The 14,663-nt window shown below is 36.7% G+C and overlaps 2 protein-coding genes across 5 annotated transcripts in view; one reads left to right on the forward strand and one right to left on the reverse strand.

The window, feature by feature from the left end:
• Positions 1 to 4,185, forward strand: LOC137957088 (protein LAZ1 homolog 2). Its single transcript, XM_068804796.1, has 9 exons — positions 1 to 72; positions 374 to 551; positions 748 to 804; positions 1,218 to 1,326; positions 1,650 to 1,843; positions 1,915 to 2,003; positions 3,041 to 3,290; positions 3,428 to 3,661; positions 3,747 to 4,185. The coding sequence occupies exons 2-9, from the start codon at positions 396 to 398 to the stop codon at positions 3,924 to 3,926; spliced, it is 1,269 nt and encodes a 422-aa protein (XP_068660897.1). The 5' UTR covers positions 1 to 72; positions 374 to 395; the 3' UTR covers positions 3,927 to 4,185.
• LOC137957087 (uncharacterized) overlaps positions 4,130 to 14,663 on the reverse strand; it is a 25,829-nt gene continuing 15,295 nt past the window's right edge. For 3 of the 4 annotated variants that reach the window (XM_068804793.1, XM_068804794.1, XM_068804795.1), the window contains exons 9-13: positions 7,834 to 7,934; positions 6,520 to 6,690; positions 6,240 to 6,314; positions 4,956 to 5,057; positions 4,131 to 4,662 (exon numbers count right to left, since the gene is read on the reverse strand). In XM_068804793.1, coding sequence (XP_068660894.1) covers positions 4,330 to 4,662; positions 4,956 to 5,057; positions 6,240 to 6,314; positions 6,520 to 6,690; positions 7,834 to 7,934 — 782 coding nt within the window. In that variant the 3' untranslated portion in view covers positions 4,131 to 4,329. Of the gene's footprint in view, positions 4,663 to 4,955; positions 5,058 to 6,239; positions 6,315 to 6,519; positions 6,691 to 7,833; positions 7,935 to 14,663 lie in introns of all 4 variants that reach the window. The other variant, XM_068804792.1, reaches the window with a different exon arrangement.

A 14,663-nucleotide genomic window follows, 5' to 3' on the forward strand; every position in this document is an offset into this window, starting at 1 on the left:
CCTAAATGGAGCCTTCTTCCTTCGTACTTTTCGTGCAAACCCTTTGAATGGTGCCTTCTCACTTCTCTCATAGTAAGATTTTGATTTAAATTGAAACATTTTTGTTATCCTAAGTTGAAGGTATAAAGAATCTAGTACGCTCTTAGTTTTCTCTTTTGATTTAGTTTGATTTTGATACTTTCACTGTTTCGTACGTCGCTCTCCCTAATTTCAAAATCTTGTTAGGATTTTTAACGTGGCAGTTTTTTTTTTTTTTTTTGCTATCTTCTTTTTCTTCATGCGAAGGACAATCACAATAAAGAAAATTATTTTAATTTCTGCATTAATCTGCTTTCTTTAAATTGCATCTTCAAGTTTCGTCAACAAAATGCAGAGATTGGAAGCGGAAGATTTTCATGGAGTCTGTGACACATTATATCTCATTCTATGGAGGAATTCACGAGCGTCTTCACAGGCCAGCTGTTATAGTCGGAGGCATCTCTGTTCTCTTCGCATTGGTCCTTTCTCTGCTGCTAATTCTTCAACATCTCAGATCATACACCAATCCTGCAGTCAGTTCTTTTCCACTCTTTTTTATTCTTAGGAATCCTTCTGCACTGAGCATCATTTATCAAAACTCTCGCAATATCTCATACTTATAGGGAACAGTCCTTGGTGCTGACTGTATTTGTTCACGGCTAATCCTATTTTGCCAAGGTATTACAGGATCTGGAATAAATAATAACAGCTGCGTTAACGATTTTTCAGGAGCAGAAATGGATTGTTGGCGTTCTTTTTATGGTTCCTGTCTACGCCACTGATTCAGTAAGTGCATTTCTTTGTCTTCCTTTCATCAGGTTTTACTTTGGCGTAAAGTCATGTCGCAGTAACTTGGGAAGCAAAGTGACGTTTACCATTTTCTTCCCCAAGCATAGATCCTTTGAATATCGGAGGGCTAAAACTGATAATGACTAGTATACGGTCTAGGTCATTGACTGGAAATAACATCTCTTTAGAACAATAGTAAGTGTTCCCATCACTCACTCTTCGTAACTTTTACATCAACCTCATCCCTATTGTAAGAAACAACAGCAGTATTAAGCAATTCAGTTGCTAGGTTACATTCATAGCCGGGTAACGCTCTCTTTGTGAAAATGTCAAAACTGTAAAAAAACACATTGCAGACTGTCTTTTAGATTTTATTTATTATTAAGCAATTTTTTATTTTTTTTTGGCAGGTGTTGTCCCTTTGGAATCCAAGTCTTTCTGTTGCTTCTGAAATATTAAGGAGTTGCTATGAAGCTTTTGCTTTGTATTGTTTCGGAAGATACTTGGTTGCTTGCCTAGGTATCTAAGCTCGTAACATCCTTTACTGCCTCGAGTTGAGCAGAACTGACGCATGCCTCACTATTGCAAGATCTTTTAACATCATAATATATTTACAATCTTCCCTTATTTGGAGAAAATAAAACACTAGCCCCCTCATCGTCTCTATTGCAGGATCTGTAAGGCACCCGTAGGAAACTATTTCCCTTCTATTCTCTGTATTTAACATCTCTAGCATCACATAAATTATGAAGAGCTATTCTTAAGCATCAACGAGTTCTATTCTCACCAATCATCCTGATTGATCTTGAAAAGCAATTTGAAATCATCTTCAAAACATGTAGGTGGTGAAGGAAGAGTATTAGCACTACTTGAGAATGAAACCAAAAAAGTGCTAGAAGAGTCTTTGCTACAGGGTGATGAGTGTTCCAATGGAGAGGAACAGTCAAAGGGAAAACCATTCAGTAGCTTCTTCCTCAAACCTTTTGTGCTTGGAAAACGACTATATACAATAATAAAGTTTGGTATTGTACAATATGTAAGTACTATTGTTATTGCAGTAACTGTTATATCCAGATGGTTGGATAGTGATAACTCTTAACTGCTCAGATGATCCTCAAAATATTTTGTGCCTTACTGCAACTAATATTGGAGCTTGTTGGAGTCTATGGAGATGGGGAGTTCAAGTGGTACTATGGGTACGGATCATTTGTCAAAGCTTTTTCTTTTACCATCTATATGAATATATCTGCCTGCTTGAGAGTACACTCCTTGCACTCCAGTTTGGGCCTATCAAAGGTTATTATTTGGTCATAGCACACTCATTGGCAAAATATATATAGGAAAGTCAAGGATGAAGAAAAGTAGACATTTATTGGATAGTCTAATATGTGCAAGTGAATTCGAGTTTGCTGGACCGTGAAGTTCCAGCAACACAGCACACCCAACTAGTCACTTGGCTGAGTGAATTTGAAGAAGGCTTGGGAGGAGAGAGAACTGGAAAATACAAGAGAGAACAGAGAGCTGTAGAGGCAGGTTATTCTAGTATATGCAGCCTTGACCTCTCATAAATTTATTTATTATTTTTCATAACGGCCAAATTACGTTCATTCACCTAGTTTAAGTGAAGGAAGAACTACAAAACAAGTAAATCTCTTCATGCATGCTTCCTTAACCAGCTCTCCTGTTTTGTGTCTTATACTTTATTTTTATTTTTTTTGAAAAAATGTATATATTAACAGAGAAAAAACTACAAAGGTTTTGTGTCTTATACTCATATTCAGGTCATGAAAATTTTGATACACCTATTTGATCCTATGAGCGATGCTAAATCAACCTTGGCAGTACTGTCCTATCGAAAATAGAAAGATTTTGTGATGTAGTAATATTGAAGGACCCTACCTGTTGGGGAAGTTTGTAGATGAAAGAGGAAGAGTTTCTAGATCCTGCCATGACTACACAAATTATAACCATGAATTGCATTAATGAGAATTCACTTGCATTTTTTTCCAAAATCTAAATGCTGTAGTGTTCAACATATTTTTACATGTTCAAATTTTCAAATCACCTTGGGAATACTATTCCTCACCAACATTGTATAAATAAATTTGCATATTGTTTAACTTGACGTGTCCAATGTCATATCACAATATTCTTTGACCTCCAACAATAACTTATTCTTGTTATTTCATCCGTTGACTAGCAAATAAAATCTCATAGCTGTTCACTCTTTTAGGTACCCATATATTGCAGCTGTACTGAACTTCAGTCAGATGTGGGCTTTATATTGCCTGGTGCAGTTTTACAGTGTCACTCATCACAGGCTAAGGCCTATAAGACCATTGGCAAAGTTCATCAGTTTCAAGGCTATTGTATTTGCTACTTGGTGGCAAGGTGTAGGCATTGCGATACTGTGTTCAATAGGCATTTTACCTAAAGAAGGGAAGTTTCAAAAGGGAATGCAGGATTTCCTAATCTGCATCGAAGTTAGTTCTCTTTAGTGGGGTTCCCTTTTGGATGGAGTTTATTCTTTTGTGCTTGAGTTGATGGATATTACACTACTTTCTCCTGCTATTTTTTTTATCTAAAATCTTCTAAATTTTTGTTGACATTATCTTTGTAGATGGCTATTGCTGCAATTGCCCATGTTTATGTTTTCTCAGCAGCACCATACAGATTCTTGGCAACTTCTGAACATGGGAAAGTCAGCACTGAAGCTGCCAAGTCTCTACTACAGGTTGAGGGGCGTACTGGAAGAGAAAAGGCTACTGTAGAACAAACTGAGACCCATGTTGAAACCCCTCGAACAAGCGTCACGGAGAGTGTTCAGGACGTTCTGGTTGGAGGTGGTGAACTGGTACAATTGCACATACACTTCTGCTATTATTAAGATAATCTATTGCTTGACCTGTTTTAACTTTTTAAATGTAATGGATGACCAGGTTGTTAAGGATGTTTTCTTGACAATTTCTCAAGCCATAGAGCCTGTAGAAAAAGGTGTTAACAAGATTCAAGAGACATTCCATCAAGTAACAGTTGGGTCCGACCGTGAAGAAGGGACTAAGATAGAGGTCCAGGAACACGTTGAAGAGAAAATTACAAAGGGACCACCAACATTGTAAGTCGAGGAAGGAAGACGATGATATATGAACCTAGCAGTGAAGTTGACATTTTGTTGGCGTTAAAAGTAGAGGCCAAGGATGAGATTCGTCTTTTTCTCAATCTTGAGGACGCATGGTTTGGTTTCCTTTCAAAATGGTGCTTAGCTGAGAAATAAAGCAGCACAAACCGATTCAATATCTGATGTATTCGGTAGAAAGGAGCTTCCTGGTATTCTTCTGGAGGCTAATAATCTCTTTATAAACAGCAAGATAGAAAGAAATTAGTAGTATCTTTACAGAGGCGGAGCACACTACAGAGTTGGTAAACAGTGCTCAATGTGCATAGTAGTTTAGGGATGTTACAGACGTACAAATCGAAAATAGACAAACCATATATTCAAGTGAGATGATTGTGAAGATATCTCTAGTCCGATCCACCACAAACCTCCATACAACATGCTATGCATCCAAAACACGAGAGAGCCGTACAAAGCTGAGTCAGAGCGATAGCACATTGATCATTCATCTTAGAGCATCCTCTAATGCAGATGACGCAACAACAACAGTCACAAAGTCCTCCGATGCTTCGAACTGTCTTGCTAAACATATTGTCGGAATCCACTAAGTTTGTGTCTCCAAATGTTAGAAGATTTTCGTTTGTAGCAGCTACGTTGCCAAAGCCAAGGGTTAAACCACTCAATAGCGCTACTCGATGGTCCTTCACATATGACGAGCTCTTTCTGCCAAGCTTTTTTGCCTGTTAAACTGAAGAGTCAGGAACTATAACTCGTTTCAAAGTCACTTGCTAAATAACAAAAACGTTCATCTAACTCAAAGTCCAAGAGATCAGTGAGGGTCCAAAGATGATGTGCAGCAGAAAACAAATATGGCCAAAGGTGAACGCCATCAAGCATTCAAAATGTTGATGATTGAGAGAAACAGCCAAATTCACAACATAAGAAAGCAAAACACAGGAACTCGAATTTATCGGAAACTAAAAAGAATAAAATAAGTCAGCTTATGGTAACTGAGATGCTGGAATAGTCTTACCTCTTTTTCCTTTACAGGCTTGATCTTTTCTACATCAGCTTCAAGTAACACCATCCGTGTGTACTCAGATATTACTCCAGATTGAATGCTAATTGTTGCAACCTGCAATGAAAACATAAACAGATGACACTGCTTCATTTTTTTGTAGCCTGCTGTTGTAAATCAATTTATCGAATGCAAATTGATTCACTTTAAACCTTTCGGGCATTTCTCCGTAATGCTTTTTAAATATTGGCAAACAGTCGCAGCAGATTTTACTGTGACATCTTTTTCTTCCCTAAAATCTCTTTTATTGGTACAAAACTTTGCATAACTCAATAGTATGATATTAACCTGAGTGGGCCTAACATGTCAGAGGAAAATATTGATCAAATATTTCAACAGATAATAAGCACAACCCTTAAAAGGATTATATCATCCTAATCATCATTTAAATATTTCGGGACAGCTCCATATTTTCTCCGATGGTAGCGCCATATATTTCTCCCATTGCAGATAGAAATCTCATCAGCTGTTTCATAGCTAATATGAATGATAAGTGCAAGAAGAGCTGTCAGTAAAGCAAATTGTGACAAGTAACCATTTTCAGGAAGAAACAGATGATTTTGCACACATAAGCAAAACCAGAAAAATATCTTTTAGAAGTAGACCAAGTTATCTTCCTAAATACTTATGCGACTAGTAACAGAGAAGGGTGCCCTGTATTTCTCATGGTCTTTGAAAAAAAAAAAAAAGGCTTTTCTGTCCACGTCCTCTCGATAAAAGCTATTACTGCAAACTATTATAAATAAAGGAATTTAAAAGAGACCTGCGTACCATGTATAGTATAAATATAAATAATGCTACTCTGGAAGGACAACTGAATAAAAAAAAACAAATAAATAAATATAAATAATGGAGCTCGGAAGTAAAAATGACCTATAGAGGGTTTTTCCTGCATAACTATATCATGACATGGGATCTTCTCACGGGATATGAGATAATAGTCCAAGTTCGGGTTAGGTGGAGCCAAATTGAAGCAGAAGTACCAATCTGATGTATGAAACTTGATTGACTAGCATTATGGAAGAGAAAAAAGCTAGAGGTGACGGGTAGTATTTTCTCCATTTCTCACAACTCGGTTAATGTTAAAGAAAATAGGCAGCAAGACGTGTAAGTGATATTTGTGGCTTACCAGAGTGTGCATGTAAATTATTAAATAGTTATTCTGCAAGGGTTGCGCACAAATATATTATAAGAAAAAGGACAATGTAGATTAACAAAATGCCATCGGAAAATGCTGACCTTCTCCTCGAGTTCTTTCCTCTCAGAAAACCACGCTTGAGAGGTGAGTAGGTCTATATGCCGCTTTGCAAATACCTGCCGAATCAGGTGTCTGTTGAATGAGAACAGGCAAGGAAACACTAAAAAACCCATTGCATCAATGGTTAAATGAATAGTAAAAAACAACTTAATATAATGGACTTTCAATCCAATTCCTCGCAATAGAAATCCTTGTCCCCAAGAAAAAAATGGACCCATGGAGCATAAATAAACATGCATTTCAAGTTTGTTGCCAACTTACTTTGTCAAGAGGGATGTCCTTTGCTTGCTGCACTTTCAAATCAATGACAATGTTGGTCATGTCTGGTAAAATACCTTTCACTTCAATTGAATCTGGAAAGCTACCTTCATATCTTCCTGATAATACAACAGGACTCCCTGAAAGAAGATCTGGGATATGAAACGGAAATACCTAGCAAAGAAGCACCAGACTATATAAGAATGTAGTTCAAGATAGAAATATTGAAGGAAAATATGAAGAAAAAAAAATCTAACTTTGAGAAAGATAAAAAATTTTGATAAGCCAGGAAGACTAATTTCCCATAATAAGGGCATTATCTGCTAAACCCTGCACATCTAATTCTCTGAACCCTGCCACAGTTGAAACATGAAGAAGGTTGCCTAATGAGCAAGCAACATAAAGTTGTCCATTTTTTGAGAAATTTCAACCAAAGCAGTGAAATACTAATACCTATCTCAGAAAATATGCCTCATAAATCTGAAAGTATTCACTAGTGATAAAAACTTCACCATAACATCTATTTTGTTAATCTGATGCTTACATGAAAGTCAAGACATGGCCAACTCATGATTTCATAGATAGTGCTTCAACTCTATAGATGAATAGTGTTCCTTAATAATAACAGTGAATCAACTGGTTGGATCATCCGCTTCAAAGTGCAAGACTTTTTTGTTCCCTTATCCTAACTGTTCAAATATATATTGAGGCTATTTTTGTCATTTCACTTTAACTAATTTTTCCCCCAGTAGTCTAGGGAAGTCTCTTCTTTTAGTTTGCTCTAGAGTGTTTTTAGAAGTTTTTAGGCCTTAGAATACAGCTCATTATTTATACATGTAATAAAAGGGCATAAACGTCCTTTTGCTGCGACTTTGGTTAAGTTATTATAAAAGCAGGATTAGATCCGTTTTGACCCCTAACGTGTACTGCTCCTCACGCAGCCTTTCTCCCATCTTCTCTCTTCTTCCTTCTTTCTTCTCTTTCTTTTCTCCTTTAATTCCTAAATTCTACACTAATGTTCTAGAAGCAAATCTTTTTTTTTTTTTTTGAGATGGCAATGAATATGAAACAAAAGTGGAAACCTTAAACAAAGGCATACAACAACAACAGGTGGAATTGAGGTCCTTCGCTAACATGTAAGTAAAAAGATATAGAGGAGTACAGCAAAGGGGTCATCATCACCACTATTAGAATCTTGTCCAAACTTTGTAGGGGTTAGCTATAAGGACAGGTAAAAGCCGAGAAAGAAAACTTGCATTTAGTTGAGAAAACATAAATATGCTGAGGAAGATGGACACTAGCTGAAGAAAGTATTACCTCAAAAGCACCATGATCATCATCAAAAATATCAATAGTTAAATTTGTGAGTAAGACTGATGAAGTTGTTATGAATCTCTGCAACTGCGTGACAATAGAATCTGTCCACAAGGAAGCCATTATTGATCATTGACAGGCATTAGATACATGGAATCTCATGCACTGCATATAAAACATTTTCTAGATGGACAAATACAAATTACATAAACATTTTAAGAGAGAAGAAAAAGACATTTCACATTGCTCCAATAAGATCTTTTTCTCTTGAAACATTAACTTCAGCTAATATTAAGCTGCTAGATCCAAATCTCTGTAAAAGAAGACAACTGTGACCAGTTTGACAGGTAGAATCAAAATACTGTTACATATTACAGGATGAACCACCAATTAATGTTGCCTGCAGCAAAATAGTTGAGATAGTGCTTAGTGGACATTGAATACAAAGATTTAAAACTTGAGTGTAATGATTGACCTGGACAGTAGAAGAAATAATAATGACGAGGATGATCTAACATGGATTACACACACACTCCACTCCTTTCCCCAGTGAGACTTGAACCCAAGACCTTACATTCGACACTCCCCATGTGGCAATTAAGTCAGAGGCCTAATCCATCCAAAAGATAATTTTCAGAGGCTCCAATCTTACCAAGTATTACAGGGGCTCAATGATTAGTTCTTGTCATCATCATCAAAACCCTGTCCAAACCATATTCTGGTGGGCTGTGAATTAAGTTACTGAAAGAATCTAGAATTTAAATCAAACAAAACATTTGTTAAACATTCTTTATCTATACAGCACCAAAAAAAAAAAAAAAAAAAAAAAAATACCTATCAATTTTAGGGTTCTAGATCTATGGTCTTAAATGTTACATCTATATTTTAATGAAAAATGATGGCCCAAAAGAATGGCACCTAGGTGATAGTGATAATGGAAACAGAATTAAATTGATCCAAGGCATTTGATAGTGATGTATAATGGGAACAAAACTAGATTGATCCAAAGCAATTAGAGATGAATTTTTACATTAAGGTCTAAGTGTAATAGATTGCTAACCCTCTACCAGGAACATTAGAAAACAGAATGATCTGCTTCAGGATGACTAGAAGCACCAATGATACCATGAATGTGGAAGTGTCCATGGAGACTGTTAAATAACGTAATCCTGGGGTATATTAGTTACTTTTCTCATAAGTAGTGTTAAATAATGATATTCCAGGGGTATTTTGGTTTTTATACATGTGGGTTGATAAGTAATTACTTACCCTCTCACTTAGGTTTCTTAGAAGAGATTCTAAATTAGTTATATTTCTGTAATAAGAAATTATAAGGGATAAATTTATAATGAGGGGTATTTTTGGGGTTTTCACTAGTGTAACTCAAGTGGAGTAATAAGAGGGTTAGGGGACAGTTTTTTCTCCTCTAATCAACTCTGGTCTTCTTACATTGACAACCAGAGTTCCGCACTACTTCTCCTGCCTTTCTCTTTCTCTTTCTCTTTTTCTCTCAAATCTCTCTTTCTCACTCTACAACTACCAACTCTACTTGGTATCAAAGCAGTGAAGAGATCAAGGATGACTTCTAGACATCTTTCTACCCTTTTCTTCATCTGTGCCAACTTCCAGGTTTGGAAAATCTAGTCTGTCTGCTGAGGGGACTTTCAGGTAAGTTTTTTCATTCTTCTTCTGCCACGGTCTATAAGCTAATGGTATAATGTGGTTTTTGGAGGATTAAATATGTTTGTGCCCCTAGGTGGGTTGAGAAGTTGGTTTTAATACAATATTTGATTCCACATACCAGTTTTTGTCCTCTTGAAGTTAAGTTTCTTGTGTTCTGGTGGAATTCTTGATGATTGGTTGTTAGTGGCTGGCTGAATTGGTTGTTTGAGTTCTAATTGTTTGCTGGGTGAATTTTGTGAATGCAAGTGGTACATGTGCATATCTGTTTTTAATGTTTTGCAACTCCTAGTGGTTGAGTTTGGTATCTAGTGTTACCCTAAGTGCTTTTTGGAGTTGTGGCCAGGATAATTTGGTTTGTCGAATTAGTATTTGTGTTCTGTTGGGCAGCCGATGGCCTCTTCAAGTAATAATAAAGTTAGTTCGGGTGTTGACAGGGGAGTAGAGGAGAAGGATGTCTCCCACGTGCAAATTATTAGCACAAAGCTTGATGCTAAGAATTATTTGATATGGTTTACGGCTGTGAAGATGTACCTTGAGTCAAAAGAGGATCCTCCAGTAGTTATCAAGGATCCTCCAATAATCTGGCGGCATTATTTGGTATACTGTCTAATGTTAGTGCCTAATCAAGATTCCAAATCTTGAAAAAAATCAGCATTGAAAGCATGTCAAGATCACATTTTGAGGAATTTGAGGCTGACATCACAAGCAAATTCAAGTAACTATAAAGCAGCTTTCACAACCCACTAAAAACGCTGCAGCTGATAAGGCAGTCTGCTGTGGGGTTTTGGAGATTATGAGAAGGTGAAATTTTCATAGAGACTGGGGACTTGCCTCTGTAGTTAGATCACAAAATCCACACCCAACGCACCTCCAAGATAATCCTCCACCAAGATACAACAGTCTGTTGGGAGAGCAGAACCAAAATTGAGGTTCCTGAATTTAATGGGAGCCTAGATGTTGAAGATTACCTTGATTGGATGACTATCATAGAGAAAATGTTTCAGTTCAAGGAAGTTCCACCTGGTAAACAAGTTCCTTTGGTAGTTTAACGGTTAAGGGGATGGGCTACTGCATGATGGCAAGCCAAAACATACCACTGAAGCCAACTCTTTGAGCCTAAAACCTGTACATGACAAAAGATGAAGAGGCTAATGGAAAATAATTTCTACCCTTCAACTACCTTCAATCCTTGTATGAAAGATTTCATAAACTCACACAAGGTATGGCATCAATTTCCTTATGCACTTAAAGAGTTCAACAAATTGCTAGAAAATAATCATGGAAAAACCCCAAGCGTAATTGGTTTCTTGGTATGAGAGTGGGCCAAAACCATCTATGCATGTTAACCCTAACTTTTGTTTTGGAAGCCTTCATTAAAGCACAATATGATGAAGAAGATGAAAAAGCTTCCTCTTATAGATCACCAAACTATCATTCTTCTTTTCAGCCATCAAATTCATTCACATCTCGTGATCCACCACTCCATATGACCATGCTTCATTCCCATTCCCAAAGCCCATCTCACCCTCTTCAACCGGTCCAAGATAAGCCCACCAATTTATGGTTTAAGTGTGGAAAGACAAATCATTCCAAAACCCAATGTCCACAAATTTGGCAACAGCTTTTAGTTTATGAAGATGGAAGTGAAGAAAATATACTTTGATATACTAAAGATTCAGATAAAAATAGAAGTTCTTTGAAAAAAAGAAGAAGCTAGTGATGGTATTATCGGGGCCAAATACTATGCCTCAGTCACATTTAATTGGTTACACTGCACTATCTTTATCACCACTCGTTCTCTTGAAGGTCACACGACTAAAATAATTATACTTGTGACAATATTAACTCTCAGAGTCTGAGGTACCAATCTGAAAAAAAGTGTTTCAATACTTTTGGTATTGGAGACAAGTATAAGGACTGCATATGGTGTGACATTGTTCCTATGGATACATGTCACCTTTAGTTGGAAGACCTTGACGGTAGGATAGAGTGGTAATACAAAATGGTAAAAAGAAACACTTGTTCCTTCCTTGATAATGGGGAGAAACTCGCTCTATTACCTACAAGGACCAATGGATCATGCAAAGTCTTAACCTATTCATGCCTCTTTCCGAGTGAGAAGAAAATTGATTAATAAAAGAAAGGTTTTGCTCTTGTTTCCACCACTAACACAATGGTCAGCAAGGTGAAATGAAGTTACAAACAATTATACATTCAATATGATACATCTATCACCATATTATAGTGACCATGAAGCTGAAACCAAGAACTTGAGGTTGTGTTCTTTTGAAGAGAGGGTAAATGATGTAGTGGCTCAATTGTGGAAGAAAATCATTTGGAATAAATGAAAATATATAAAATAAGAATACTTAAACACAATTTTTTATGTTTTTGCAAAATTATTTTTTAGGAAAGTTTGCTGCAGTGCTTTCTGTATGGGGAAAGTCAGCATGTTTCCACTCTAAATGCTGTCCTAGTTTGTCAATAGTCCCTATTAGGAAAGTTTTCTTTATGAAAGTATTCGATTAGCAAGTCTTCTTTATTAATAGCCAATTTAGGAAAGTTCATATTGAAGAACAGGTATAGAAGAGTCTTACATAACTCTCAAAGAAAGAAATCTCACTGAGAATAATTAATATGGCGGAGTCTAACAAGAGTCATGGAAAAAAGTCTCACAGAAGTGTTTCAGTTTAGAAGAATTTTAGTTATTTAGTCTTCTATTTATGCTATAGTTGTTTAATTATTCTAGGACTTGTCTTTAGGAGTTAAACTTTGGGTGTAACAGGGACATGGGTAGTTTAATTATAACCTGATTTTACTTATTTGCTCTATTATAAATAGAGGCTCATTGTACTCAGTTATGAAGAAGTCAATAAATAATTTTCTTCTCGAAAAATTTAACATTGTATCAAAACAAGTTCTGTGAGTTGATTCAATCAACCCACAGAGACAATGGCGCACTTATTCCAATGTGATCCTTAATTTGAGTTTTCATTATTTGTTTTTAATTAGTACCCCCTTTTATTTTTTTTCCTTTACAGAGACTACTCGTTGTCTGTTAGTCCTTCCAAATTCTTCCATGTTCCATTTTAGCCTTTTATTGTTCCAAGATCCATCAGCTCTATCAGTCCCTTGAGTCCCTTGCTTCAGCAACATCTCAATTGTGGATTCTGTATTTCTTCAAATTCGACTTGGCAATCCTTCGAATGCTTCAGTCTTTCGCTGTTCTTGTTATTGGAAATGGTTGTCATGTATTTATGCATGGCTCCATCAGATCCAGTTTTATGATGCTGAAAAGCAACAACCTGCTTTATTACAATGACCACAAGGCAAACCTCTCTCATCCTTTCTTACTGATCAGACTGGGAACACTCCTTGTGGTGACATCCATCTCTAGCTGCTGCCTAGCATGAGAGAAATTCAGACCCATCATCCTCGTCATAGCGATCGCTGTCACAACTTTCAAATGCAAAGGACTGAGATTGACATCTGTTGCGGCTAACCAAACGGTGCTGTTACTGAACCAGAATACTCGACAGCATTGGGTTGCTTGACCGCCTAAGCTCAACTATTTTTTAACTGCCTGTTCATGGGGATGGAGCTTAGGGTGATATGTAAAGAGCCTTCTGTTCCATTTGGGTCCTCGACTCCATCACTCGTAGGGTACCAGGAATAAATTTGTGCATCTCCAAATTGGCCCTAGTTTCCCCTGAATTATCTTACTTTCTTGCCTTTGATTTCGGATGAATTAGTCTCCTAGTGAAGAACAGGATTGAGCAAAGAAATTGAATCCCATTGTGCAGGTTGAATCTTTCTCAAGCTACTCTTTCCTAATAAACTTCTAAGAGATTTTTTGTGTTTCCTAGCATCATTAGAACTCTTCACTTAGGCAACGAATCTTAGTTTGTTATCTCAAGTGAGAAGCTGGTTTAACTAGATCATGGGTCGGTTTCCATATTCAATCAGGAACATCACTCTTTGAATCTCTGTCCCAGTTTCATAGCTGCTAGGGTCCGAGTCCAGGTCTCTTTGACTCGTAAGAAAAATACAAGTGTTGATGAGTATTGAACTTCTGGAAAGGTTTCAAACTGGCATAAGTGCACTTCGTGGGCGTTTATCATCAGATCTGGAGGCGCTTTTGGCTGAAGCAGTAGAGATCAGTTCATGAAGCAGCAATAGTTGAAAGCATGTAGTTGTGTTGGCAGTAGAGACAGCACATGCTGCATCAAGTTCAGTATAGTTGGAAGCAGTTCCAGAAAGATTGACAGAATTGAAGAAGCCATCCCTACTCAATTAGTTCATTGCAGATTTTTTCCAAACCATAAAGCAGTTTGCTTGCAAGGATCGATCTTACACAAGTTCGATTGCATGGTGTTTTCAAGTGGCAAAGCAGCACAAGAGATTAGCCCAAAGGGGTATGTGAGAGACAAAAAATGATGATAGGAGAAAGGTAACCGACAAAAAGGGGTAAGTGAGATATTTTCCTGATATTATTGATCAATAACAACAACTCAAAAAGTGATGCAAAAAATTCGGCAAATTTGGATTTTTCAATGCAACAGGATACCAGCACGACCTTTGATTATTCCAATGCGAATATATCCTTAAATATAGATCAAATTGACATGAAATTTTCTCCTTCTGAAACTAAACTTGAATACCTTTCATCCAAGTATAACTTATCTTCATAAAATATACTTCTTTTGAGATAAATAATCTGATAGAATTCGGTCTTTGTAATCTGGCCGAACTAAGTATTCTTTCTCCTTTTGCCAGCATGACCATTGACTCTTCCAAGATCAATATCTCCATATAAAAATCTCAGATCGAGAATTGGTTGAATAGGTAAGAAAATAGGCTTAAAAATCGTTATATATATATATATATATATTTCTCCACATAAAGTCTCGTTCTCGATAGCATAAAATAGCTTGGAAGTTGAAGCTTTCTTCTGCTGCTCGAACCTCTCTTGCAGTCTGACCTCTTCTGCTTAAAATATTGATTTCTTCTTGTAGAAAACTTTGATAGCCAAAATTCGTTTTGTGTTGGAAGGTAAGACTCGAATATCTTTCTGTCAATAAATAATATTCAATATGAAAAGCTCAGTATAGATGTGAAAACGCAAAGAAAACAATGGGTATAGGGACTAA

Source organism: Aristolochia californica, unplaced genomic scaffold (genome assembly GCF_029961685.1).
Source record: "Aristolochia californica isolate CCGP_79_NKW_82.1479 unplaced genomic scaffold, dmAriCali1.0.hap1 SCAF_2, whole genome shotgun sequence".
In the NCBI taxonomy this organism is placed as follows: domain Eukaryota; kingdom Viridiplantae; phylum Streptophyta; class Magnoliopsida; order Piperales; family Aristolochiaceae; genus Aristolochia; species Aristolochia californica.

Bases quoted from the DNA above. Each gene is read 5' to 3' on its own strand.
- LOC137957088 (XM_068804796.1), top strand. From the start codon at position 396: ATGGAGTCTGTGACACATTATATCTCATTCTATGGAGGAATTCACGAG. The intron at 2,004-3,040 runs GTACGGATCATT...TCACTCTTTTAG, and splicing joins GAGTTCAAGTGGTACTATGG to GTACCCATATATTGCAGCTG. The intron at 3,662-3,746 runs GTACAATTGCAC...ATGGATGACCAG, and splicing joins TGGTTGGAGGTGGTGAACTG to GTTGTTAAGGATGTTTTCTT.